This window comes from Phycodurus eques, chromosome 6, assembly GCF_024500275.1.
Source record: "Phycodurus eques isolate BA_2022a chromosome 6, UOR_Pequ_1.1, whole genome shotgun sequence".
Lineage (NCBI taxonomy): Eukaryota > Metazoa > Chordata > Actinopteri > Syngnathiformes > Syngnathidae > Phycodurus > Phycodurus eques.
The window spans coordinates 25,889,089-25,916,480 of NC_084530.1; the positions used below are offsets into that span (position 1 = coordinate 25,889,089).

A 27,392-nucleotide genomic window follows, 5' to 3' on the forward strand; every position below is an offset into this window, starting at 1 on the left:
CGACTAACAAAACTTGTGATTAACAAAAATAAAAAACAGGGAGCATACTACCTTGTCATTGCGACTACACAAAAAGAGAAAAGGGCAAATGAAAACCGATTGCAGTTAGATTTACCTGCGTATCTGAAATCTGACTCCTCACTTTGTCCATTTGGATCATATCAAGTAATTTTTTTCACTGTGGGAAAATGAATCATGACTAATGTAAACCTCATGAATTATTATTATTTTTTCATTAACATTTCAACTCTTCTGCTGCAAATCGCCCAAATACATACATTCATGTTTAAAAGCAATATTTACACCAACTATATTCTTTATACTGTATGTGGGTGGATGTTTGTCCAATAAGGTCAAACCAAATGTGCTCCTTAGAACCACTGTGATTGTGTTCTAAATTCCTCAGACACCCACCATGATAGAGGGCGAGAAGTCGTCAAAGAAGCCGGGCAGCAGCCGGTCTGGGACATGCTTCATCACCATGGCAACCTGGGCAGGGCTGGTGAGTTGACCCGGCATGGAGGACAGGTCAGCCAGCTGTCTCACCGTTAATTGCGGTAGGGCCTCGAACTGCACGCATGCGCACACATATGGATGTTTCAATTGGATTTGGGGAATGGAAGCAAAAGAAAAACGGAATAGAGAGCTGTGAGAAATTACCGCTGAGAAATTGGAATGGAGCATCTTAAGCTCGCTGATGAGCACCAGGTGGGAGAAGGCGCCCAAGTTCAACTGCAGCCATTCGCTGCTGTTTTTGCTGTGGGTGATGCAGCCGGGATCTGGACCACAAAAACATGTGGAGTAGAAAAAAAGAGGACAAAAAGTAAGCAGGGAAGTAAATTGTAAGATTTACATTGCACAAAACATTATACATTTATTACGAGAAAAAGTCAAATCAAAACAATCAAGTCCTACTGGAATGCTTGCGATGCAGTGAGAGAACACTTTGAGGAGACAAAAGGATCATTTGATGAGATAACATGGACCACCGATCCACACAACTCACCGTCTGTGTCCTTGCGGGTCAAGAAGATCTTGATGAAGCGTGTTAAAACCGACGTCTGTACGGCGATGCTCATGTTTGGCTGGACGTAACTCAGAGCCTGCACACTGTCGTCAGGAAAAAGTGGATTAAATTACAGTGATGCCTTGAGATAAGAGTTTCATTCATTGGGTGAACACGCTCAAAACACTGTCCACTCAAGTGGGATTCATAAGAATTCCACTCCTCTCTGGGATCAGTGCCGCACTAATTTTAGTCATTCTAAGCCAAGGATAAACAGTACATGATCACTATTCAGTACACTGTTATATTGTCTGTTGACATGTTGTTGGTGAACCATACTGAAACATAGATGGTAATTAGTGTTAGCATTTGTGCTGGGGAAAAAAATTTACTCGGCTAAGTCGACTCCAAAAAGAGGTCGACACAGAATTTCTGCCTCAAACCTCCGCCAGGAACCCCCTCCCACACACACACACACACACACACACACACACACACACACACAAAAGAAAAATTCCACCCGGAACCTTGTTTGCAACCAATGTTTCATACGAACATTTATTGCTGATGGACACAGTTTTGGGCCACTGATAAACTTTGTCAAAAATGACAGAGGAGCGTCTGTAAGTGATTTTAAGACACTATGAGACGTGTAATGCACATAGAACATGATGTATGAGTAAGCTGAATGGTATTTAGCGTTTTTTAAACCTAAAATGGTAATCGTTAGCGCGCTAATGCTAATCGTGAATGCTAACCGTTGAGCAAAGGCTGATATATATATATATATATATATATATATATTATTTTTTTTGTCTAAAATTCTGTACAGAGTTTCTAACATACACTCAGTGCCAACATATGCCGTTTAAGGATAGAAGTCCCACCTTCACAAATGAGAATAAAATGTAATAGTAAAAAAAATATTACAAAATATCTACAGGATAATCGACAGCCCTTGTTAGCATTTAGGTAGTGGAGCCTTTCTTTAGGTAGTTGTTTGGCTGTTTTAAATACATAACGTGTATTTCGCTTTTTTATGTTTAATTTGACAGTAAACTTCAACGGTGAGGGGCATTCAACAGCTTGCACCTTTTTTTGATGAATTGTTCACTATTTGCTAAAACTGGTGCTTATTGTTGAGTGTGTGTTGAGTTGAGTACACTGCCACAATACATCGCTTGCATCTCAAGTCTTCACTTGCAAGTCAAAGCAAAAAACCGGTAGAACAACTGCTGGAATCTCACAAAACTTGTAAGTCGGGTCATTAGTATTTGAAGACACCACTGTGTTATAAACATGCTACAAATTCACACGTCTTACATGTGTTGGTAGCTGGTGCAGTTCAAGTCCTTGGTGGTGAGACATGACAGGAAGTCAGGCGATACTGCGTGGAGAAATGGACGAAGCCTGCGGTTGAACCAGAGGTCGATAAGGTCGGGATCGTTGACGTATGCTCCAGGCAAGGCGTCCAGTTGTACTTCACGGATAGCGTCCAAAATTGCGGAGGCAGCAGGATTCCGGGGGTTAAAGGTCTGCAAAATAAAGCACATGTCACATCTTGTTGTGACTAGTTGAGCATTTAGTTTCCCAACTTTTAATCATCTTATTTCATCTTATTTTCTTATTCTATTTATATTTCATAAATCTTGAGATTTATTGGGCTAATCTGAGATCTCAAGTAAGAAATTTCGTGCCATATCTTGTGTAAATCTGTATTAGTATGACAATTTAAGATCCTTGAATCCTTAAATTACATTTTCTCCATTAGATTGAATTGAAATGCCATTAATCAGTTCCAGCCCCCACCCCAAAAAACATATTTGGGCATGTTTTTAATAGAGATAAATAGCACTGTTTATTAGAGAATGATTGAATTGTAACGTAGAGAATAAATAATTAAACTGGCTTTATAACGTGTAATTAAGTCAAAGGTCCCACACGCACTGTCATGTTTGTGTCTTAGTGAGTGAAATCAGGAGCCTGGCCTCAGTCCTACTGGTCATTTACCACGTGGTTAGTTCAGTTTGAGGGTCATCCCCATCCTCGTTACGAGTGTTTTCGTTTGGTATTTGCGTGTTTGACACTTCATCCCATTCAATACACGATTGACAGTCTGACTGTCGCTCTCCATGCACACAAATGAAACTTGCTTTTTGTTCAAATTTTAGCTCACAACCCAGAGCGAAGAAATCGACCAAGGAAGGGCCTGTAACTCAAAAAACATAAGTATTCGTAAATTAAGGTATACTTTTTACTGAATTAATGACGATCTTGTCTCAAATGTACTCACAAATTGTCTTAGTGTGAAATCTGGGATTGTTTAGTTGAATACAAAGATATGATTTTGTCGTATGAGTGGATACACAAGTTGATCAGCATTTTATTGCTCTGCCCACTGCTCACTGGCTTAAGCACAGTAGCTGAACAAAGAAGCATTATTTGTAGCAAAATGATCATCATTTATGATGATCCCTCACAGAGGTTGAGAATCACTGAACTAGATGATCGTTGTAGGTTTTACTACCATGTTGGCGAGAAGGTCCAGAGACTGGTTCAGCAAATGAAAGGATTTGGTGAGGAGGAGCTTCCAGACGGGTACAGAGCCGCTGGAGTTTGCCAAGCGGCTACATGTAAAGATCATGGCCAGATCCGGAGCTGTAAGCACTGCCAGCTGTGCCGTGAAAGAACAACAGAGCGAGGGTGATGACTGAAGCCCACATTAAAACACAATTCTAGACGCGTTATGTTTACCGATGCACACGCAACTTGCTCCGCGGCAAAGTCGCAGAAACGTCCTTCTTGTGTCCCGCTGTCCAGTTGGAGTTGGAGTGCTGTGCTGTTTGTAAAAAGTGAAATGTGTCATCATAAGATAATATTTATGGTAAGGCACACTGGTGGAGTCATCATTGCTATAATATTGATATGATGTGCCAAGAATATCAATTTTGTACACTGCTTAACAGGGGCGGTTCTAGGATGAAAGGCTAGATTAATTTCACTGTTTTGTACATTGTAATGGAATTTCATTCCCACATTTATGAGACATACGCATAACGTGAGGCGAAACCTCATTTCGCGTTCGGTGTGAACGTAGTATAAAACTTTTTGGCAAAGCGCTAGCAAAAAAGGAATGGATTGGTCTCACAAAACAAACAGATTGTAATCCTACTAATTTCTGGGGGAAGACAACTAATTTTTATGGAGCAGCACCTCTACATAAACATTTACAGTATGCAGCTCCCTAATGTGAATACTAAAAATACCCAAAATGGACCTTGGACTTTTTTTTTTTTTTTTTTGGACCGTGATATGAAATGCAATGCACAAAATGTCAAACACATGAATAGTAATTTACTTAAGTGAATACTTTGAAAACTAAAAACTAAAACCCTAACTTTGCTGCTCCTCTCTGTGTGCTAATAGGAGTTATAATTTTAATTGGCATCCAGTCAGTTAGCTTGTCAATTGATTTATCAACACACGCACATGACACAACAGCTAGCTTCTCTCATTCCAATTCAAACAGAGGACAGTGGTGCGCACTGATTTGGATTGTTCTTGTCTAAAGGACGTGCAGTTGTGTCAAAACTGAACTCACCTGTTTACTCCCATACATATCTCGGTGGCTGTGAACAACATCATGACACGAGTGAGTGACAGTAGACCATTATGTTCCACATGAAGTAAGAAATTACTTACCATTGATTGGAGTTACAGTGCACTGATGGTAGAGAAAAACACTGAATATAGTTATACAGTACTGCAATAAAATTTAGAGCTAGGCAAAAAGGGGTATCACCTCTCCACTGTATATGATGCAACCTGTAAAAAAATATCCAAATTCAAATTTTACTACAAAATATATATTAAATGCCCAAATGATAATTAAGTAACAGTCCTGTGACCAAACCCACTAGAAATTTTATGAGGTTCAAAGACACAATCTAATGAGATCCAATATGAAGAAAATAATGGTTTGATCGACATTGTCAGAAAGATATGCATTTAACAATGCTAATTATTGTGGTTGTAGTTTATTGTGGTGTTAAAGTGTACAGAAAATGTTCTCTGATATGTTGAGTAGGTATCACAAATATTACCAATCCAGTCCACAGTGAAGCCAAAAATGAATGATACCCTGGCCAAATTTGGAGTTTGAGTTCATTTTTATCAAATGAATTTTTACACAAAATGACACAACAAAGGGGGAAATGTAAGAAGAGGTTTCAGACATACAGTACAATGAAAAAAGGTGAGTCATTTAAAATTATTTACAACCTTTATATTATTTACGTATGTTTATTAATACAACACAGCCACTGCATTTTTTCCTATACTCATGTACAGTTTTTTAAATATTATTTGTTTTGTTAATTAATGCAATATTACTATATGATCATTACTTTATTTATCTTATAGAGTGTATTTATTGTTATTATTATTATTATTATTACATTGTATTACTTTTTAACTATATTTCTTTATTTAGCACTCACTAACTGCATTATTATTTATTCATTCTTGTTCATCTGCCACTTCACTGTTTGTCTCATATGACCTTATGTTGTACTTAGTTTTTATTTCTTGATTTAAACATATTATTCTTCAGTTAACTGTGCAGTACATAGCCACCCAGTGTTGTCTAAAAACATTTTGTCGATCGTGGGATGAAGAAAGGCAAACTCTATTCTGTTCTATCGTATTCTCAAATTTGGTCTGGCGTATGAATAATCGTATAAACTCTATAGTACGGCAATCTACAACCACACTAATTAATATATTGTTTAATTAATATCTCTTTAAGAGTGGTGGTGAAAACTAACCTATTGTATTTAGAATTGGAGAATATTGTCCTACTGTTAATATAGTCTGGTATCTCATTAGATTGTGTGAGTATCCCGAATGAATTGTTTTGTGAGTAAAAAAAACCCAATAAATTTGCATTTTCCATCTGTCAATCCTGTGTTACTTTGCGTGCGTATCTCACCAGGCGGGACGAGCTCGACCAGCTCCACCTTACTGGAGGTGATTGACGACGCCACGTGGAGAGGAACAGTCGCCACGGCCAATTCCAGCCTTGTGAAACTGGAGCACGGCAACAGTAAACACATTTCCTTTCTTAAAATCTTCCATTTGAAAGGGGACATGGGATGTCGTGAACATAAGCGGTGTAGAGAATGGCTGGACGGATGCCTCGATTCAACCATTTTGTGTCAGGGAATATACTGTGAAAATGTACTTTTTAATGATGAATACAAATAGTAGTCTCTCAAGTGCTTGTCCACCCATCAATTGTGGAATGTAGTTATTTGCCTATTGCACAGATTAACCAACAGTGTTACCAGAATTAGTGGTAACCAGCACTTCCTCGTACAGCTAGGTTGTTGGATTGGGGGGTATTTGCGTTATTTGGTGAAATCATGCGACAAACCACTAACTACACTAAAGTTTAATTTGGCAGCTTGAATGAAATGCTGCCTCCAAAAGTGAACATACAATGGAATCTGATTAGCCGCTTTATATTAAACGTTAAATACGTCAGTGGTTGCTTTGTGCACACGCTATTCATTTGCAGTCTGGACACGGAGGAAACATCCTTCTCTGGAGGAAGCCTCAGAGTACCCCGAAGTCTCCAATAACAACACAAAAACTCACTATATTTGTTGCTAGTCGCTTTAAATAAAAAGGCACAAGAAGTGTTGGGATATTTGGGAGAAAGATGCTTATTTGACAAGCCGAGGAGGTGGTCGTCATGGTAATGAAGGCCGTACTCTGTATTTGCATGAGACAGAACCACCCCCCACAATATTTGTGTATTTTGACCAAAGAATGTCAGAGACCTTTTATTCAATTTTGGGGCAAAAAAGGCATAATTTCTACTTTGAAAGACATTTCAGGTGTGAACTCACAGCGTTTTGTATGAGGAACAGGAAAGGTTTCCTTTGAACGGCTGAAAAGGGAAAAAAAAGAAAAAGTGGTTACCGTCAAGAATCACTTTGTCCTTCGAACCTTCCACTGATTGTTACTCACCGGTTGAAGGTAACCAAGAAGGTGTGTGAGGAATTCAGGGATTTTCAAATATTCCTCGGGCGAGTCGGTCAGTTGATCAAACAGCGCGTTGATGACGTCTGTCTCAAGGAGAGCGGGTAGCGGAGTGAACAGCAGCTCTACTCGTTGCCGTGAAGACAGAAGAGGCAGGGCCTCCAGCTAAAGAGAGGCAACGATTACGGTGTTATTTGCAAAATGGTTAGAGAAACTATGGTCTGTTTGTTATCAAAAGTGATGTCTCACAGGATTGAACTCAGAGTTGAGCTGCAGAATCTCCTTGAGGGTCAAAAACTGGGAAAATGGACCCACATTCGCCATCAGCCACTCTGCACTGTTGTTGAATCCCAATAGGCAACCTGAGCCTGCACACAGTCAAGTAGTATAGGATTTTTATTTTATATTGACAGTGGACCCTCCAAAGTAAGACCCCAAACTGTGGATTCCAAACAAGTTATTTTTAAATAGTGTTTCCCAACATTTATGGAGCTAATGCATATACAGTGGTATCGCAGTTATTGTCAAATTGTTACCTAAAACCTTGGCAGAACAGTTTCAAAAGCTATTTCAATAGCAATAGTTTTAATTCACTTGAGAATGGACGAGACAGGAAACTCATGACGAAGTCCCGCAGGATCACAATCCGCTGCCTCTCCGGGATGTTGTCATAGTGTTGCTTGAAGACGTCCAGGCTAACATTGAAAAGAGCAGCAAAAAGCAGTTTCATATTTTCACGAGACTCCTCACATTCTTATGGAAGCCCAGCACATCCTTGGTTGCATTTTTTTAACAACAACAACAACAAAAAGACTATTACTGTACTATTATTCAAAATACTTGTTTTCATAGGGTTGTGTTAAATCAATAAAATATATGAGTTATAGAAGAGGCTGGGTGAACATTTCAGTAGCTATTGTGTAATTTCCAAGTAAATTTCCGAGAAACATGCCATGAAAACATCACATCACTGCACTTGGGCTGTAAATATACTAACCTTTAATATAACAAGCTTGTTGGTATAATGAGAATTTCACTTAAATTAGAAGCTAAAAATGGACTAGTTAGTTAGTTTAAGATGAGCAGTATAAACATTATTTTTTGCTTAGCGAGTCATTTCCAGTCAATCGACTAGGGATTCAGATACATCGATTTTATCGATGATTCTGTTAGGTTTCTTTTCCTATTAAGTATTTCATTTATGAAGGGTGTTTCATTGTTCTTCTTTGCTTACATTTGCTGGTACGATTGACAGCTGAGGTTCCTGTGGCTCAGACAGCGTAGGAAATTGGCAGACGCCCTTGGCAGGAAGCCCTTCAGACGCCCCAAAAACCACTTAGCGATGACGCTGCCGTTCTTTAGCTGACTGTCGCTCAGCAGCGCTACGCGGATCTCACCGATCACATCCAGAATCTCAGGCGCCGAAGGTCCGATTGGGTTCTCGGGCTATGCAAAAAAAAATTAAAACTTGTTTGTACTGTCTGTCCTTCATTCATTTACGATGGTGACTTCCTTCCTTCACTAACCATGCTGGCTAGGATGTCCAAAGCCGGATCCAAGATGGGGGAAAACTTATTGAGCAGGGTCTTCCATAGCACTACAGAACGTTTGGTGTTGCTGGGCAGATTACACAACAGAAGAGACGCCAGCTGATTGGCCGTGAAGTTCTGCAGCTGGATGTGGGAATGCATATTAATAGGTCAGTACTTTTTATGGTGTTTCGGCTATCAGAAAAGGGCTTGCTGCCTCTGATGGCCCACCACTGGAAAACACACAAGTAATAGTAAAAGAAAAGTAAAATATAAAATGTCACCTGTGCACACGCGTATTCTTCCAAGGTAAAGTTGCAGGGGACGTCCGCAGATGTACTCAGGGCCAAATGAAGGTCGGAGCTGCGTAAATAGCACATTAGGACAACAAAAAGGCACGCAGGGTGGCGATTTACAACTTTAGCTTACAACATACCTGTTGATTCCCTTGCAGACGTCTGTCGCTGTAAAATTGGACAGAATCACAATTATTACCTGCATGTTTTGAGGAGTTCCACAGGGTGGCCCAGAACCTCTTGACTGTGAGGCGTACATGCTAACCACTACCGCACTGTGCTGACAAAATACAAAACAGTGAACCCCTCAATATTCACGCTTCGGCATTTTCAAATTCGGCGATTCCTGGATTTTGGAGGCGTGGGGGACCTCTCCTATCTCTATTTGTGTTTTTTTTGTGCTTCTGCTATCTTGTGGTGTCAAGGGAAAAAATTGGAGTTGAGGAGCGGGGTTCACTGTATTTTATATTTAATACAAATTAGTTATACAGGCTCTGATTGATGAGTGATATACAGTATGCCAATTTACTGTATTTCTGCTGCAGTTATGATTGGTCCCTCAGAACTCTGCCTAGTAACAAGTGACATCACCAGGAAAAACAATCTGAGCAATTCTGTCAATGTGCCTGGTAGATACATTTCTTTTAGTTGTCAATTTTTATAATGCAATGTATGTGATTTATAACATTGCCATTGGGAGACAAATATATTACTTTTTAAAGAACTCCTTACCATTGATCTGGATCATCAAGCACTGTGGAAAAGCAGAGTGGGTTAAAGTTGCACTGATATAGAATATTATCCAATAGGGTCAAATGTACAGTAAATGTAGGTAGGGTAACCCTCACCTTGATGTTGTCAGCCACACACTCTAGGAGAGAAACAGAAAAATCACACATTCAAGTCTAGTTTACAGCCGCAATATTTATACAACAATATAAATAATTTGCTCATGTCGTGAATGTAATGTATGTGTCTTTGAGAAAGTCTTCTCTACCTTCCGGCGTGACTTGGATGAGTTGCGCCACTTTCTTCCGAATGAGGAATTCCATGTCAGGAGGCACAGAAACTATGACTCTTTGCAACTGCTCAAGACTGAAAAAGGTTAACACAATTTTGAAAAAAAAAAAGAGTAACATAACTACAGCAGATACGAGTTGAATTCGTTCTGTGCCCACGTTTGTAACTCAAATCACCGTTATCGCAAATCATCTTTCTTCCCTGAGATGAATGAAAATGCCATTATTCCGTTCCAGACCCCCAAAATGTTTATCTAAAATACTTTTTTTAAGCGCAGTCAATTGTTTTCGACCAAAGATGTCCTCAGTCATTTATGAAAATACTTACATAGGTTTGTAGACTGCACAGGGAAATCTGACCTGCAAAATCCAAAATGGTTTAGCTCACTCTCCTGGTTTTGAAATACTGCTGAGCATCACCATAGGACCTGTCAGAGCAATCACCTCCTTAGCCAGCAAGACCAGCTCACGCAAGACCTCTTGAAGCCTCCTCTCTCTGGGGGACTCCAGCAGGAATGCGAACACCTGTCTGACGACGACGTCCTTCTCGGGAGGAGTCGGGAGAGGCAGCAGCATCAGTTGGGCTGTCTGTCTTGGAGTCAGCTGGTCCAGAACCTCCAACTGGGGAGGCAATGGGGAGAAAAATGTCAACACCATGCGGTCGAGCCTTCGCTTGACTGAGTTCTGATTTGTGTGACTCACTCCTAAGAAGTTTGGGTTGAGGTCATAGAAGTCTGTGATGTTAGCGACTTGTGAGAAGGAACCAAAATTCTTCCGCAGCCATTCTCTGCTGTTATTAGTTGAGAAACATGGGTCTGAAACGTACAAATAATTACTAGTTTAAAAGAATCTATCTTGGTGTCATTTGGTATATTACAAAAACCCCAGCATTTTAATAATATTATACCAGCAAAATTGTAATTTTAATGAGAATGTTTTGAGAATTATTACATTAAAAAAAAATAATAAAAAAATCAAGTTTGAAGAATTTCCTGTGGCTACACCATTATCCAGAGCCTCACCAAAGTGTAGGGTAATTTTCTTTTTACTCACCGGACATGTTGTGACGCCACAGGAATGAGTAGATGAAGTGCGTGAAGATGTTTTGGTGGTGCATCGCATGGGGATCCAGGTAGCTCACGTGTTTACTGAGGAGAGCAACACTGCGGCAGTGACAAATGATAAATATTATTACTAGAAACATTTAACAGCGATTCCGCCTTGTATATAAACACACGGTTGTGTGTCAGCGTGAGAGGAAATCAGTGGCGAACTCACAGGGTTTGGTAGGCGGGACAGGAGAAGTTGTTGTAGCTCAGGCAGGAGAGCAAGTCGGCGGATATGTTGGGAAGGAGGGGTGACAGCTTGATATGGAACCACATGGTGACGAATTGCGGGTCTTGCAGGTTTTCCTGACTAAGAGCGGGAGAGTTGGCCTCGCTAAAGATCTCCCGGAAGTCAGACGCCACCTCAGTGAAGTTCTGCAAACGCAAAGGAAGCCCTCGTGTTGAATCGACGTGCAACCGAATTGACGTGCAACAACATGCAAATTACAGAAAAGACAGTGTTGTCTTCATGGTAAGGACTGGTTAGCACTTCTGCCTCACAGTTCTGAGGACCGGGGTTCAAATCCCGGCCCCGCATGTTCTCCCCGTGCCTGCATGGGTTTTCTCCGGGAACTCCGGTTTCCTCCCACATCCCAAAAAACATGCATGGTAGGTTGATTGAAGACTCTAAATTGCCCTTAGGTGTGAATGTGTGCGCAAATGGTTGTTTGTTTATATGTGCCCTGCGATTGACTGGTGACCAGTCCAGGGTGTATCCCGCCTCTCTCCCGAAGACGGCTGGGATGGGCTCCGGCACGCCAGCGACCCGAGTGAGGATAAAGCGGTACAGAAAATGGATGGATGGATGGACAGTGTTGTCTTGGGATACGAGTTGAATTTGTTCCGTGCCCGTGCTTGTAACTCAAAACACTTAAATCTTAAATCATCTTTCCCCATGGAAATGCCATTATTCAGTTCCAGCCCCCCTCCAAAATATATACAGTAGATATACATACAGTACATACATAGATACAGTCATGGCTTAAAACATTGGCACCTTTTAGCCATAATTGTATAAAAGACACATTTGAATAGTAGACTGGTTCATGGACTCACAGCTGTGGCAAACTCCTGTATCAGTAAATTGAGACGTTCCGTCAGCTCCAAAATCAGTCTCATGATGTTACCCTCTGACATGGTCAGGTTGGTACGAGCTGTGCAGTGCATGATGCGTGCCACGTTTCCCACCGCATCTGTCAACTGTGGGGCGAGAAAGAGAAATAATTTTGACAAACACAAATGATATATATATATATTCAATTAATTATAATTATTATTTTTTACCCCACAAGGATTTCCATCAAGAGTGACGCTGCAAACATCTTGGACGTCGGCTGTTCCATTGTCCGCATTGTGATCCAAGTAGCTGCAGGACATAATGTACCACCGCATCATACATACAAAAACACACTGAAGAGTCTTGCTGCTATCTGACGGTCCTACAGTATATCCATCCATCCATCCATCCATTTTCTAAACCACCTATCCTCGGGTGAGCTCATGCCTCAAGGCGGGGTACACCCTGGGTTGGTTCTCAATCTCACACAGGAACCCCCAACCTCAGAAGTGTGAGGCCCCTACATACACAACATTTAGCACTTCTTAGCGACCAAATGGATTGAATGAACATAACATATACAACAACATAACCAGGATAGAAGATTTTTAGAAGGTTTACTGAAGTGTAAGTGGGACATACAACACGTGTTGGAAGGTGAGCATGAGGTGGTCACTCATCAGGTATTCGTCGTCGTCGGAAAACCTCCGCAGTATGGGTAGGACGACGCTTCGGTACCAGCCCTCCATCTTGTCCAATTCTGGCGCCTCCAGTGCGACGGGTGCCGGATTGGGCCTATAGTGACTCGCCATCTCCACTAGAGTCCAGTTGAGCAGGAACCGCATCAGGGTGCTGCTTTTTATTTCCGACACATTTCTCTGGGATATGGAATGTGAAATATTCATTGACGCACTTGTGTACAGTCAGTATGTGCCTCGACGATGAGTGAATGTTTGTACCTGTTTGGTGAAGGTGACAAAACTATGAACGAAGCTCTTGATTGGTCTGAAAGCCAACGTGATGCCTTGGAACACCTGGACGTGGGCCAGAGATGAACTGTATTAAGATAAATTGTGCAACAATTCTTCTATTCATTCAAAGGCCTAAGATTAAGAAGCATTGATGTCAGTTACTGTAATGTCATTACGTTATGGCAAGTCAGCATTATTTTGGTCATTTCAGGATCCAGGGAGGAATGTAATTTATAATTTGGGTTTTGCACTGAAAAAGGTTTATGAAGCCCCAATCTTACAGCAAGAAAATAGTGCACAGTTCCCAAACCTCTCTGAGAGTGTTGTGAGGGGATGGAGGTAAATCCGGGCTATATGTCGGTTGAGGGTATCCAGACTCGTTCCAGTTGTGGTTCCCTCCAGAATCCGCGGTGTTGTAGGCTGGTGGGCGATCTGCCATCAAACTGTGGAAGACTAGGGAGAGGGATTCGTTGGTCAAATCCGCCACTTCGGGCCTCAAAAGCAGCTCAGCCTTCTGCGCCGGAGACAGCAGGTGAAGAACTTCCAGCTGTGTCGAGAAGAGATGAGAAGGGATAAGAGGAGGGCCTGGCAACGTATGGCCCGAGGGCCACATATGCCCTGCACCGTCCTTTAATCTAGCCCGCCAAGCATTGACATTATTATGAGTTTGGTAACTTCAATTGTATTTATTAATTTTTGTATTCATTAATTTCATTAAATAAGTGGTTGAATAGCGGCACGGTGGGCGACTGGTTAGCACATCTGCTTCACAGTTCTGAGGACCGGGGTTCAAATCCGACCCCGCCTGCATGGAGTTTGCATGTTCTCCCCCGTGCCTGCGTGGGTTTTCTCCGGGTACTACTGTTTCCTCCCACATTCCAAATACATGCACGGTAGGTTGATTGAAGACTCTAAATTGCGCGTAGCTGTGAATGCGAGTGGTTGTTTGTTTATATGTGCCCTGCGATTGGCTGGCGACCAGTTCAGGGTGTACCCTGCCTCTCGCCCAGCACGCCCGCGACCCTGGTGAGGATAAGCGGTACTTGTATTTTTTTTCAGCTTGATTTATTTTAATACAAAATACATTTATTAATTTTAATGTAATTTTGAATAATACCATTTCAAAATGAAAAAAAGTATGAGTAAAATTATATGACATTCTACATGTATTTATACATTTTATTTAGTTCTTATTCATGCATGTAAAAAATATATTTTTACAGATGCAGCTCATGTTTAATAAATGTTTTATTGATAATAATTGGTTAACTCATCAAAACTAAATAATTATAAATAATAGAATTCAATAAATAAATTAAAGTAAAATATATTTTTAGAATAGACTATTTTTACAATAACATTTTAATATTTTGTTTTTTAACCACATCTTTGAGTGGCCTGCGCCATCTGTCCATTTAAAAAATCAAATGTGGCCCTTGAGCACAAAGGTTTGCCCACCCTTGGGTTAGAGATGTTTATTTTCTGTCAGGCATCATTATAAAAACTAATTTAAAAAATTGCAGAATGGGACTCACACCACTGAAAACTATGTTAAGCGCTGGTAAGTCGTATATTCTAGCCATGACCCTGAAGGAGCCAAAATTCTTCATCAGCCATTCTTCACTGCTCTCGTTTGAATTCACGCAACCTGAACAGAGACAACAACAAAAATATATAAAGTAAATACTGTACATTTCACATAGATTCACACATTATCTTCTTTTACCAATATGTTTATTATTGTTGTAGCATCACACAAAGTGGGTTGTTATAGTGTTTTGGTTCCTCGGTGCTCTTCAAATGTATTTTAAGGTGTGGTATTTTAAAAATAATTAGTTTTTTATTGGCTTTTACGCAAATACTTGGGTCTCTGGAGTGCCTGCACACCCATCAAGTGTGAAAGTGAATTTACAAAGTCTTTTGTTCTCTCCATATTTCATAAAATGTGTCTTGAAGCGAGCCGTTTGAATGTTGCTGAATTGTGATGTCACACTTCACACTACTACAAATTTACATAATAAGTGCTTCACATTGCCTGCCTGAAGATCCGCCATTGTGTAGAGATGGCTGGAGTCCGGGCACCAGGCTACATAGTACCACAACCATGTCAAAGTCAAAAGGTAAGGAAAGCTGCAGCGACAGCGCAGATTAGCATTAGCTAGCAAAATTAGCCAGAGGTGTCTTTGTGCAAGCACTATTTGTTAGTCTGAACGAGGGGGGGTTAACCGCTTTTCTAGAGGGAGTCTCAGAGAAGTTTTCATTAACATGCCAGATTTGTTGCTCGTCTTTTTTGAAAAACAGTCATTAGAGGGGTCGGGATAAGTTGCTACATGCTAGGATGGCAGTACTGACTATCCCTCCTTTCATTTTGTGTATTATGATGATAAGAATGCCAGAAACCTATATGGCTGACAATTTTACTTTATACAAATATTTTTGATCCCCTTAAAACAAAGTCACTCCTAATGATGTCATATTTTTGTAAAATCTCTTCAAATCTACACTTTAATCGCAAATCCATTGTGGTGGTCACGTATAAGCAAAGAAAATTTATATAGAGCATTTCATACACAAGGTAACTCATTGCGCTTTACACGATTAAAAACATTCAAAAACAAAGAAAAAAAACAGGAGGGGTCCAAGAACTGACCCTTGAGGGACCCCACAGGTCATTGCCATTCGATGAGATTGAGAATAACTCCATAAATCAAAACAAAATCATAAAACCCTTATGCATTACCATTGACTCCGTTTCGTGACAGGTAGGGATACATGAAGAATGAGTAGATCCATTTTTGTCTGGCAGGAATCATCTCAGAGAAATGCTGGCTGAGCTCCTTCACCCTGTGAGAAGTGAGCAGAGCATTCAGAAGGCCACCATCACGGAGATGGCGTTGGGTCACGTGACGGGCGACGGCTGTACATTGTTTGGTAGGTGGAGCAGCTGAAGTTCTTGGTGCTGAGGCAGGCCAGGACGTGTCTGTTGATTGACTTCAACAGCGGTTTCATCTTGACCTCCATCCACATCTGTACCAGGGCTTCATTGTGGAGAGGCTCCGCGTCAGGGTCCAAAAAGAGCCCCCCCTGCAGGCTGATGTGCGCTCCCCTCGCGCTGGATCTCTGTCACAACATGAGGGGACAGGAGGTTAGTGTAAGACAAACATACTGACGGATGTACTGTCCCGAAGACTCAGCTCCTCTCCCTGCTTCTCAGTACAACAGTCATTTCAGTTGTTCTTCTCAGAGGATAAATAATGTATGCCCATAATTATTGTTATATGGTCTATCTACATGTGTTGGAGCTTCGTTTGTGTTCAGATCTCCGTTGTTTACCTCCACATAGATGCTAATTGTTAGCCTGTGTGCCTGATTTCTTTCAGTCTGCGTCGGTTTATTGTCGCTAAGTCACGTACCCTTCGTCATGTCATGTTTCCTGTAGTCTGCAGTGTTTTGTTTCTAAACTTTTTTGATGACAACCCATTCTGACCAGAGACATCTCAAAGGTATGCTGCGTTGGTAACAACAGACTCTCCCCGTACAAGTTATGATTGACTCAGGCGCAAACAATGACTCCATCGATGTAAACCTTATTAAACACCATAGTCTAAACTAGACAAATCTAAATAAACTGTATTGACCAGTTGCTTCAACGATTAAGACTGAAAAGACTGAACTCCTAAAACTACAACTTTTAAGCAGCCACCACAAATACATTGAATGTTTTGTCATTTCATCCCTATGGCCCATTCTTCTTGAGTTAGCGTGGTTAAAATCAATTGGTCAATAGTAACTACTCGCAGCTGGAGCAACTATTGCCATGAACACTGTTTGTATTCAGCCATCCCTGGGCAACAAACTAGTCCACCAGGGAAAATCGTTCACCTGAGAAAATCGACTTAAAAAATGTCCCCCTACACCTCTCCTGTGGGATCTTGGTTTTTCTTCATTGACAAAAAAGAGAAGACCTTAACGTCCTTGCATAGATTACACCAGAATAAATGACATAACAATTAAGATCAGATATCCACTCCTGCTTTTGGATTCTGCTTCTGAAGCCCTCGATGGTGCAGTTATTTTCTCCAATCTGGATTTAAGAAACGCCTACCACCTGGTCAGAATATGTGAAGGAGACGAATGCAAAACCACGTTCAGTACACAGAACACTTTGAGTACTTCGTCATGCCTTTTGGTTCACTTGTAAATGATGTCTTGGCAGATATGTTGAAAAGGTATGTCTTTTTCCATGCAGCGTTCGTTCGTTACGTTTTGGTTTTTGGTCTTTCTCAGTTTTTGCTACCTGCTGCTCCAGTTGGCCCGTTTAAATGAACTACTATAGTAAGAGTCCCCTCCCCTGCTTTCCATTTTGTACGCATGTTTTTCTGAGTTATACATATATATATATATATATATATATATATATATATATATATATATATATATATATATTATATATATTTTATTTTTTTGAGTTATATAAAGCAGAAACATGAAGTCGTCAGCTGGCAATTTGCGTGACAACATTCCTCAAGTCACGTTGAAATGGTTCCATCGTGGGTGTAATCTTGGGCCAACCCTACCATGAAGGTATAAACGTCTATTGCCGCTTCCAGCATTCCTTTCAGATTCCGCACGTGATCCCGGCCAGTGTTTGATGCAGGCGAACCCACACACTGGAGGAAGCATGAGGCTGCATCTCGTTCCTTGAGAGAGAGAGAGAGAGAGAGAGAGAGAGAGAAAATAAAATAAACAAGTAAGTTGCCATATTCTATTGTATGGAGGTATTATGATCCTAATCATAAATTGAGTGAAAGGGAAAATAAATTATCACAATTCCTTTCGATAATTCATGTGTTGTTTGTGCAAAAATCTTTTCTTCACTCACCTGGGTGGTCGAGTTGCAGGTTGCCTCTCTGCATCGGTCATGCAAAAACGAACATTCAGTGTCATAACAGAAGGGTTAGAAAGGTTTGGAAAAAAGAAACTGATTTCTTCCCTTTTAGGTATCTTACCCTTGTTCACTAGATGGCCCTATTGGGGGGGGAGGGGGGGGGGGAAGAGAAACTTTCAATGACTGATTGATATTGAGAACAATATTTAGTCTAAATATTTGGAATTTCACATAAATCATTTAGAATTAAAAATTACGGTAAGAAGGGTTGCAGCCGACAGGACATCAAATCAACTATCTTCAACATACACTAAATCAAATAACATACAAATAAATATACAGTGACCAATAGAATGATAAGAAAATGTATTATGAGATGTTACATTTAGCGGTTTGACAAGGAAACATTGAGCGCCGCATGTATTTGTGCAACACGTTCTCATTGTGAAATGTTCCCATTGTCTATTAATGGAGGTGAAAGAGTAAAACTAACATAGCTGCCAGCATAGCTCTTTTTTGTTCCGTACTTCCTCACCTAACCAGTCTCATTAAAACCATGTATGCAAAGTTACCATAGAATTTGTACTGTAAGAGATGATTATTATAATTTTTATTTATTTACTGTATACATCCATCCACACATTTAGCTGCAGCTAAACCTAACATTTGGTGTTGGTCTAATACATTTGTTAAGCACTGTTTTATTTACATTTAATAACAGTGGACTATCACTATTGGTATTAGTTTCTCCCCAAAACTGTTTATATGTAATCAAGAGGCTCTTTAGTTGATTGTGAATTTTACTGGAAGCCAACGAAGGGATGGCAAGGGAGGGCAAGAACTGGTAATAAGGGACTTAGGCCTGGTTATTATTAAAAATCTAGCTGCTGTATTTTGGATTAAGCGTCTTGAGAGTAGACTGGCTGAGGGAAAAGCAAACGATCACAGTGACGCCGATCCTCTCTTACCAAAGCAGCCCCACAAGAGGTAAAGCAGCAGGAAAATGTAGCCCGATCTCATGACGCCGCAGGTCTCACGAGGATGACCGCGGTTTTGTGGTGTGAGTCGCTGGGGAGGGAAGCAGAGACATCGTGTGAAACACTCCGCACCAGGGGCGCCAAATTGCAAGACTGATCAACAAAATGGTCAATGTAGCCGCATAGAAATTATAGGATGATAACAGGACAGTTTTACTCTTCATAGGAATCCTGCTCAGATGTGCCGTGAGGAACATAAAATCGTGTTTGTGAGATACAAAACGCTGAAATCAGGGAGCGGCCATCACCTGTGACTTCATATTGTCTGTCTGTATCAGTAAGACGAATGCTGAAATTCAATACTGTTACCCTCTGACCAACAAACACAAAGAACTCGTGATGCTTTATTTTTAAGAAAACAATACAACAATAGGCGGGGGGGGGGACAACGTCCTTAGGTTCAAGGGTTCTCAATCGTCAAGATGTGTTTGCTGTTTTCTATAGTACAATGCAAACATACCAATTTTTAAAATCTTAACGCCTTCACTGCCATCGACGGCTTTAGAAGTCAAATATCCATGTTAACTGGGAAGGCTGGCAGTGAATGAGTTAACGAGTTGAATGAGTTAGTTAGTTATTTTAGCATGTCAATGAGTTTAATTTGTTTCGTGACCACATTTGTATCTCAATTTTTCCCAATGAAATGAATGGAACGGCCATGAATCCCCTCCCACAAAATCATTGTAACACCGTTTCACAGGAGAATGTACCAGAAGAATATTGACATATAAGGGTGCGGGCGTGATCAGCCGAATATTGCAATTAATCAGCAGTCCAAAGACAGAAGGGGACAATACATCCGGTCTTTTTCCAGGACCTGTTGTTTCAAAGTCCAAAACTGAAGGTCAAAAATAACCATAAAGGTGGAACAAACAGCTTCCACTTTATTTGTTCGCTTCTGATATTCGATTTCCAATAATTGGCGTCTTTTCCAATCTTTCTTTGTTTTGCCATCTTGTCACAAATTCTTGTCAGTTGTCTTCTTTTATGATATTTGACATAGCTAACAAAGAATGACCTCATGTGCCTCATCTCAAATGACCTCAAATTACTCATTACGCGATTGCGCCACGTTTTTTTTAAAGATGTGTGTGAGAGAGTCAATAATCCCAAGTGTCCTGTGTGTTCAAGCTTATTCAAGCGGTATTAGGTAAACATAGTTGGGGACGAATGTAAGATTTCCAAATGCAGACCTTCACGGAAGTGCTGTGAAAACATTTGAAGGAGACACATTAGTTTCCTCCTTTCAAATCTCTCTTTCATTTTCTATTCACTTACTTTTCCTTCAAAACTGGGTACTCGAAAATGTATTAGCATATAAACGGCCTAACATTGATGCTTACGTTTAACGTAAAGTAAATGACTGCAGATGTTAGTTTACTACCACAAACGTGAATCAAACACCCTTTACCAAACTATTGTGCCATCAATCATTACTTAAAAACACAAATAAATAAAATACCTTTACCGCAGACACAAATTGGCTTCTTAAGTTTTGTAAAGGCCAATTTAAAATCATGAACATTAAATTCTCAAAATTGCAATTTTAGGGAAAATAATCCTAAATAATGTTACTTGACTTTAAGAGAAAATCTGGATATTTAATTTATACAGTACATGCATGTACAACAGAGAATACATAAATGTAGGAATAATATCATAATAATGTTAATATATTCAAATAAGTAAATATTTAGTAATTAATACAAATTAAGTAATGACTGTGAAAAAAGGGGGGGGGAATCAAATATACAGTGCCTAATCCATATGTAGCCATAATATAATAATATGAATTATAGTATGTTTAAATATATTTTAATTAAATATTTGATAATTAATAAAAAATTGTAATAAGTCATTCATAACTAAGATTTTTTTGGGTCAAATACAATAAAAAAGTCCCTAATTAAATAAAATAGCCCCCCAAAAAAACTAGTTCATGGAAGGGGATTATGTACACACTCTCACGTCTTACACCGGTGGTGTCAAAATCAAGGCCCGGGGGCCAGATCTGGCCGTCCACATCATTTCATGTGGCTCGCAAAAGCAAATCATGTGCGTCAATTTACTTTATTTTCCATTACTAAACCCTTTTTCACAGTAACTTAAAAAATAGTTGAGCAAACTATTATCCTTGACTTCTTATTTCAAAACTAGTTTTCTAGCAATTTGTTGTTGATATCTAATAGTATGATGAAGGGATGAAATATTTATGTAGTGTCGCATTCATAAAGACCACAATGCCAACCATATGGCCCGTGACAAAAACTAATTTGAAAACCCTGTCTTATAGGTAGAATCTGTTATTCCTGATGCAGAATTCCACTACAGGCATTTTGTTGCCAGGGATACACACCATAACAAAAGAAGTAACCGTCACTTTTAGCATTCATTTTCTATTAATATTGATGAAAAATATCCAGCTGAATGTCTTACCAAATCACGTCGTTCCTTCAGCATGCGTGTGTGTTGACACCTGAAAAACAGGTGTACCAGTGAACTCTCGGGATAATCAGACGGAAGGTGTCACCTGTCCGCTGTAAGGGGAGGGTTTAAGTGGGAGTGGGTGGGATTCGGTTTGTGTTGAAATTGCGTTTATACATCCAGAGTAATAACACCTGCATGGAAGCTGTGAAAGCTATAGCTAAATTATACCACACATATTGCTTTGTACATGATACAGAATCATTATTTATAATTGATAACGGGCAGGGAAGAAAGTAGGCCTACAGTATGTAACTGAGACTTCCCATTAATGTGGACGTGGACCTGCCTGCATTGTGCCAACAAATCTGGTCAAACTGGTTCATTTGGCATTTCAAACAAAGATTGCATAGAGGAGATTAAAATGGGGAAGGTGAATAAAGTAAACTAAATGAATCACAATAGGATTAATTCATACTTGTATGCCACAACTATGTCTACTCTCGAATGTAAATGACTGCTATTTGCTATTGATTACTATTATTGCTGCTCCATAAAGAATACAAATTTAATACATTCTCCTATATATTAGGGGTTCTCAAACTGTGGCCAATGAGGCGTAACTTTTAGGGTCCACAAAGTAATTTGCAATAAATTATTATGTCGTGTCATTTCAAAGAGTGCATTCCTACATATGGGGACTGGCTTGGGGAGTATCTGAATACATAACGGTGTCACGTAATCAGAATTTTTAAAATATATAATAATTAACTGTAATCTGGTACAGTTACAGAAAAAAAACATGGACACAGATTACAGGTACATTTATTTTTAATAAATGGGATAATTTTTGCAGGAGTACATTTTCAATGTTGCTTTAGCGCTTGCTCACATTCAAAGTAGTGAAACTATTTATCTAGCTGTCTGTCTGTGTTGCATTCAAAAAATCTATTCGAAAAACATAACTTGAATTTGGATTGTTTAATTTGAAAAATTGCATTTAAAAAACATAATCTGGACAGTATAATTTGAAATTTAATGTATTAGTTTGGAACTGAAGTCAAATAAACTTGAAAGTTATCATATTTGGCAACCTTGATTACCGAGCCATTGGGTGAAGTAATTGACTTCACCGCTATGTGGCAGTAACGAAACAAATATGCTCAAACCGGCTATACAGAAGAAGAAAATCAGCCAATTGGAATCCAAATCGGTGTATGTGGTGTGAAACTCCCACGAGAGTGAAAATTCTCACCTTTTTAATTGCTGGAACGCTTTATTGAATGCGTTTTACCGACGTAATGGCACAATGGAGCTTTTCGTTGTACGGGTAGCCACTTCACACAAACTAAAACGGCGTTTTTTTTTTTTTTTTGTCAGGGGTTGAGCCACACAACGTACTCAAGTGCTGCCAACATGTCATGGTCGCGGCTCCGAACCTGCCGCTGTTACCGGAACCGGGCGGTCACTCTCGGGGTCTTTCTTTGCCCCGCCGCTGCTACAAAACTACGAATTCAACGCCAGCTGGATTCCGCCTTCAGTCGACGATGCGGCACCACGGCTGGAGGCGAGGTACGGGTCAGGTTCGCCCCAAGTCCGACAGGTAAGGTCACTTCGGGGAAATCAAATAAAATGGGGGAAAAAAATAACAAGTATGTATTTTTGCTAATTGTGTGCTAATATAGGTTTTGTTGGGGTTTTTTTTTACCTCAATGCTTCAAATTGTGAGGTGCTTAAATGATTTTCAATGTTCCAGTGACACTGACTATTGTATTCTATTCAATTTATTCTATTCTATCCCTGAGGTAAAAACATTTGGAGCTGCTCCGAGGTCTGTAGTAATACTAGTAGTTTTACCACATCTACTAGTAGTAAATGTACTTTAGAAAATGTTTATGATCACTAGAAGTTTCAAAAGCAGTCACACTCTGTACTTAAATAGAAGTGTTTAAAAAAAAAGGGAGAACATTATGGTAAAGGTAAAACTAATTTAACTCATGGATTTAAAAAAAATCAAGAAAATTTAATTGTTTCTTTATGACGATGTACAATAATCAACAATCACATAAAAAAGCATTCATGATAAGTGTGTCGGAGTGAGCACAGTGGCAAAATTTAATTCATTGCCCTAAAGAGGATATTGTAAAGTGCATACAGTAAAAAGACACCAGGACGTGTAGAAATATGAAATAAAAATTGGTCACGGTTCACATAAAACTGTAAAATTTATATACATACCTCTCTGTATTCACATCTTCTTTACATCGCATTGTCAAGGAGGAGATTGAAAAAAGTTGTGACTTCTGGCAGCGCAACCCATCTTTTTTTTTTTGTTAATCTGAGTTAAGGTCTGGCAGTGGCTGGGTTTTGGGGCAGTAGCCGGGGAGGAAACCGCTCAGTTGTGTGTGTGTGTGTGTCTGAGTTATATGAACGGAAACTTTCCCTGTATGTCCTTTTTTTTTTTTTTTAATGTTCTCACATTTTGTTAAATTTTATAGAGTTGTGGTACCGGTAAGCACGTTACTTTCCTGTTCTTCTCAGGTTACTTGCACCTCGGAGGCCTCCGCACCGCTCTCTACAATTACATCTTCGCCAAGAAGTACGGCGGCTCATTCATCCTGCGCCTGGAGGACACGGATCAAAGCAGGCTGGTACCAGGGGCTGCTGAGGCCATAGAGGACATGCTAGAGTGGGCAGGTAGGACAAAACTGTGATGTATTACTGCTATTAAAGATCTTTAAAGGCTAATTTTTGTTCCTAGGTATACCTCCAGATGAGAGTCCAGGCCGAGGCGGGCCGTTGGGTCCGTACCTGCAGTCGAAAAGATTGGACCTTTACAGACAGACGGCATCGCAACTATTGGAAAGCGGTCACGCCTACCACTGTTTCTGCACCCCCCAGAGGCTGGAGCTCCTCAAAAAAGAAGCCCTGAGGACAGGACAGACTCCCAGGTTATAGTAGCTCCATCACATTATCCCGACGCGCTCAGACAAGACAGAGCGGTACTCTGGCATTCGGGCATTTGTCTTCCTCCCTCCTCAGGTATGACAACCGGTGTCGACATCTTCGGGCCGTGCAGGTTCAGGAGAAGCTGGTCCAGGGAGCGCCTCACGTGATCAGGTTTCGTCTCGAGGAGGGAGTGGAACCCTTCCAGGATCTCATCTTTGGGTGGAATCGTCACGAGGTGGCGCAGGTAGGGCGCTTGTGCTGCTACTTGGCTAAAGTTTTTGACACATCTGTTTAATGATATTTTTAGTCATCACGAGTCACTTTTTTTCATAGATATTGCCCTTAAGTTTTGGTGAGGTCACATGGAGATCACAATTACTTTTACAATGGCCACACTGGCAGACTTTAAATTTTTGTTTGTTTGTATTTATTTTTTTGTGAAAACAAAAAAATAAAAGGTATTAGTAAACTATTCCAGTCCAAAATGTCACTATTACACCTTTGTTAACCATCTTGGCAATTTTCAAAGAAACATTTAAATTCTTGTTGTCATTGTTCTCTTGTCCTTCCCACCAGGTGGAGGGCGACCCCGTGGTTATGAAAGCAGACGGTTTCCCCACCTACCACCTCGCTAACATAGTGGACGACCACTCCATGAGGATCAGCCACGTACTGCGGGGCTCCGAGTGGCTGATCTCCACCTCCAAGCACCTCCTCATGTACCGCGCCCTCGGATGGCAGCCGCCCGCATTCGGACACCTGCCGCTGCTGACCAACAAGGACGGCAGCAAACTATCCAAGAGGCAGGGGGGCATATTCATCCAAAGATTCCAAACAGATGGCGTCTTGCCGGAGGCTCTGCTAGACATAACCACAAACTGCGGCTCGGGATTCAGCAGTGAGTGGTAAATTGTTAATGGTGACGTCTGCTCGCGTCACATTTAAAGTGTCATCTGGTAACAGCGAATTGAATTGTGCTTGGCAGCAAATCGAGTTGGACGGAGGGTAGGTGAGCTGATTTCCGAGTTTAACCCCTCAAAGATCACGACGCACTCTGCTCTGCTCGACCTTGAAAAACTCCCAGAGTTCAACAAGTAAGTCACGGTTGCTGTTGTTTTGGTGTTTTGATCTATTTTCTACCTTATTGTTTCTTAAACAACAGTAAAACTTTCCTATGCTCCTCCTTTGCTTTCACTGATTTGAACAGATTAAGTAATGATAAAAGATAATCAGCATTAGTAGCATTTCCTGCTTGAATTTTATTTTGTGAGGGAATTCCCTTTACACCCCTGTTTATATTCTTTTAAAAACATTATAAAACTGGAGCTCGTGTATGCCAATGTGAAGGGTGCATACTGCTTTTCTTGTCTTCCTCCTCTTGGGAATCTGACCGTGACCGTGACGTAAGGACAGTTTGGTCGAAAGACAGAGGAGGCGCAGTGGGAGTGTTTTAATATCACCGACTGGTTGAATGTTTTTTTTTTAACTATTATATATAGTATATATTTGTATATAAAATCTATATTTATGTACCGTATTCACTATTTCTATTTGTTTTTATTGCTTTTGACTTTATTGTTTTGTTGTTTTTAATTTAGTTTTATATTTGATTTGTATTTATGCACACCATTTTGTTGGTGCGACAGTTGTCTTCTGAAAGTTCTTTATAAATAATGATGGGTTGAGTTGAATTAGTTAAGTTTAGGGTGATCCAGTTTACAGACATGTACAGCTTGACATGCAGCAAAAGAGAAATGTCAAAATGAAGTGGGGCATTGCAGTCACGCTCACGTGCTCTTTCCCCCCCCAGAATCCACCTGCAGCATCGTATCGAAGACGAGCGGCAGTGCAATTTTCTGATAAAGGATCTGCAGCGACAAATCCGAGAGGCCTACCGGGGCGAGATCCAGGATGAAGATGTCCTGCATGAGGATTATATCAGGCGGGTTCTACACTTACGGAAGGTAAACGACTTCTTCCTCACGTGCACCAGGAAGTTGCCACCACCACTGCTAACTGCAAAAAGAGAGAAAACGTTAAATGTATGTATTTTTACCACAGAGTTGCTTTGCCCATCATATTGAAACTTCTTTTGCTCTCTGCAGGGTCACATATCCTATCTGCGGGAGCTTGTCAGTCCCGCTTACTCGTACCTCTGGGTGCGTCCTGCCTTTTCCAGCCAACAGGTGGCGGCACTCTCCACAGAGGCCCTGCACGTCGCCACGCTGGCGCTTAAGTACGCGGCTTTAATACCAAACTCACCGAAGAGTAACAGGGCTATATCAATGTCATGTGAATATCTTTGTTTTGCAGATTAGTGGAGAAAATGGGAGAGAGAGCAGCCGTAGATCAACTGGGCAAAGACTTAAAGACACTGGCCAAGCAAACCAAAGGCACCAAATACAGAGACGTGATGAAGCTCTTACGACTGACTCTCAGTGGACTGCAGGTAAGTGAAGACAGACACATTTGTACACTACATAGTTGAGTATAGTTAGTTTGGCATTTTATTTTTTTTTCATTTTCATCTATTTTCTCTTCTACTTATCTTCATTAGGGTCTCGGGTGAGCTGGAACCTGCAGACTTTACCCTCGACTGTTCGCCAGTCAATTGCAGAGCACATATAGATTTGGATATAGAAATATAGAATTGGTAGAATACTCAATTCTAAAAATATTCCATATAGCCCCAATAGATGTATTTGGTCATTTAATTTCACCCTTCATGAGTGGGCAGGCACTCCAGTGATCCAATTATTTGTATAAAAGCACTTAAAAGTCAGTTTACCATCATATATTCCCTTTAAATAGCACATATATGATGACAATAATACAATTCCTACACTGACTCAGCTGCCAGAGTGACAAAATTTCAAGAGGAAATATATTTTGAATTGCTTGCATTTGGTTTGATTCATCCTTTGCTCTCTCTCTCTCTCTCTCTCTCTCTCTCTCTCTCGGATTTGCAGCAAGGACCCAGTGTCGCAGAGATGATGGTGGCTTTGGGGCCTGCAGAGACCCTCCATCGGTTCCGGAAGCTTCTGCTCGATAAGACCAGCTAGCCA

General features: G+C 40.4%; 2 protein-coding genes across 2 annotated transcripts in view; one reads left to right on the forward strand and one right to left on the reverse strand.

The window, feature by feature from the left end:
* The window catches only part of LOC133403640 (uncharacterized), a 36,409-nt gene extending 14,960 nt beyond the window's left edge, over positions 1 to 21,449 (reverse strand). Inside the window, exons 1-39 of the mRNA XM_061678709.1 lie at positions 21,391 to 21,449; positions 18,886 to 18,985; positions 18,039 to 18,057; positions 17,912 to 17,939; positions 17,607 to 17,729; positions 15,953 to 16,149; positions 15,770 to 15,873; positions 14,565 to 14,677; positions 13,340 to 13,576; positions 13,018 to 13,092; positions 12,701 to 12,936; positions 12,286 to 12,367; positions 12,058 to 12,201; positions 11,174 to 11,376; positions 10,949 to 11,058; positions 10,598 to 10,710; positions 10,340 to 10,516; positions 10,224 to 10,255; positions 9,874 to 9,971; positions 9,725 to 9,747; positions 9,609 to 9,630; positions 9,017 to 9,044; positions 8,865 to 8,943; positions 8,578 to 8,724; positions 8,286 to 8,497; positions 7,646 to 7,746; positions 7,301 to 7,419; positions 7,040 to 7,216; positions 6,919 to 6,959; positions 5,997 to 6,094; positions 4,809 to 4,831; positions 4,709 to 4,730; positions 4,608 to 4,635; positions 3,761 to 3,845; positions 3,534 to 3,680; positions 2,330 to 2,541; positions 1,007 to 1,110; positions 661 to 779; positions 415 to 570 (exon numbers count right to left, since the gene is read on the reverse strand). Of these exons, the coding sequence (XP_061534693.1) occupies positions 415 to 570; positions 661 to 779; positions 1,007 to 1,110; positions 2,330 to 2,541; positions 3,534 to 3,680; positions 3,761 to 3,845; positions 4,608 to 4,635; positions 4,709 to 4,730; positions 4,809 to 4,831; positions 5,997 to 6,094; positions 6,919 to 6,959; positions 7,040 to 7,216; positions 7,301 to 7,419; positions 7,646 to 7,746; positions 8,286 to 8,497; positions 8,578 to 8,724; positions 8,865 to 8,943; positions 9,017 to 9,044; positions 9,609 to 9,630; positions 9,725 to 9,747; positions 9,874 to 9,971; positions 10,224 to 10,255; positions 10,340 to 10,516; positions 10,598 to 10,710; positions 10,949 to 11,058; positions 11,174 to 11,376; positions 12,058 to 12,201; positions 12,286 to 12,367; positions 12,701 to 12,936; positions 13,018 to 13,092; positions 13,340 to 13,576; positions 14,565 to 14,677; positions 15,770 to 15,873; positions 15,953 to 16,149; positions 17,607 to 17,729; positions 17,912 to 17,939; positions 18,039 to 18,057; positions 18,886 to 18,985; positions 21,391 to 21,414 (4,158 nt within the window). The 5' untranslated portion in view covers positions 21,415 to 21,449. The remainder of the gene's footprint in view (positions 1 to 414; positions 571 to 660; positions 780 to 1,006; positions 1,111 to 2,329; positions 2,542 to 3,533; positions 3,681 to 3,760; positions 3,846 to 4,607; positions 4,636 to 4,708; positions 4,731 to 4,808; positions 4,832 to 5,996; positions 6,095 to 6,918; positions 6,960 to 7,039; positions 7,217 to 7,300; positions 7,420 to 7,645; positions 7,747 to 8,285; positions 8,498 to 8,577; positions 8,725 to 8,864; positions 8,944 to 9,016; positions 9,045 to 9,608; positions 9,631 to 9,724; positions 9,748 to 9,873; positions 9,972 to 10,223; positions 10,256 to 10,339; positions 10,517 to 10,597; positions 10,711 to 10,948; positions 11,059 to 11,173; positions 11,377 to 12,057; positions 12,202 to 12,285; positions 12,368 to 12,700; positions 12,937 to 13,017; positions 13,093 to 13,339; positions 13,577 to 14,564; positions 14,678 to 15,769; positions 15,874 to 15,952; positions 16,150 to 17,606; positions 17,730 to 17,911; positions 17,940 to 18,038; positions 18,058 to 18,885; positions 18,986 to 21,390) is intronic.
* A 1,139-nt stretch (positions 21,450 to 22,588) lies between these two features.
* Positions 22,589 to 27,389, forward strand: ears2 (glutamyl-tRNA synthetase 2, mitochondrial). The gene is made up of 10 exons (XM_061680197.1): positions 22,589 to 22,981; positions 23,920 to 24,075; positions 24,140 to 24,329; positions 24,421 to 24,571; positions 24,904 to 25,225; positions 25,313 to 25,421; positions 26,138 to 26,291; positions 26,433 to 26,563; positions 26,641 to 26,776; positions 27,297 to 27,389. Exons 1-10 carry the CDS (start codon positions 22,795 to 22,797, stop codon positions 27,387 to 27,389), a joined length of 1,629 nt encoding a protein of 542 aa, XP_061536181.1. The 5' UTR covers positions 22,589 to 22,794.
* Positions 27,390 to 27,392: the final 3 nt, after the last annotated feature.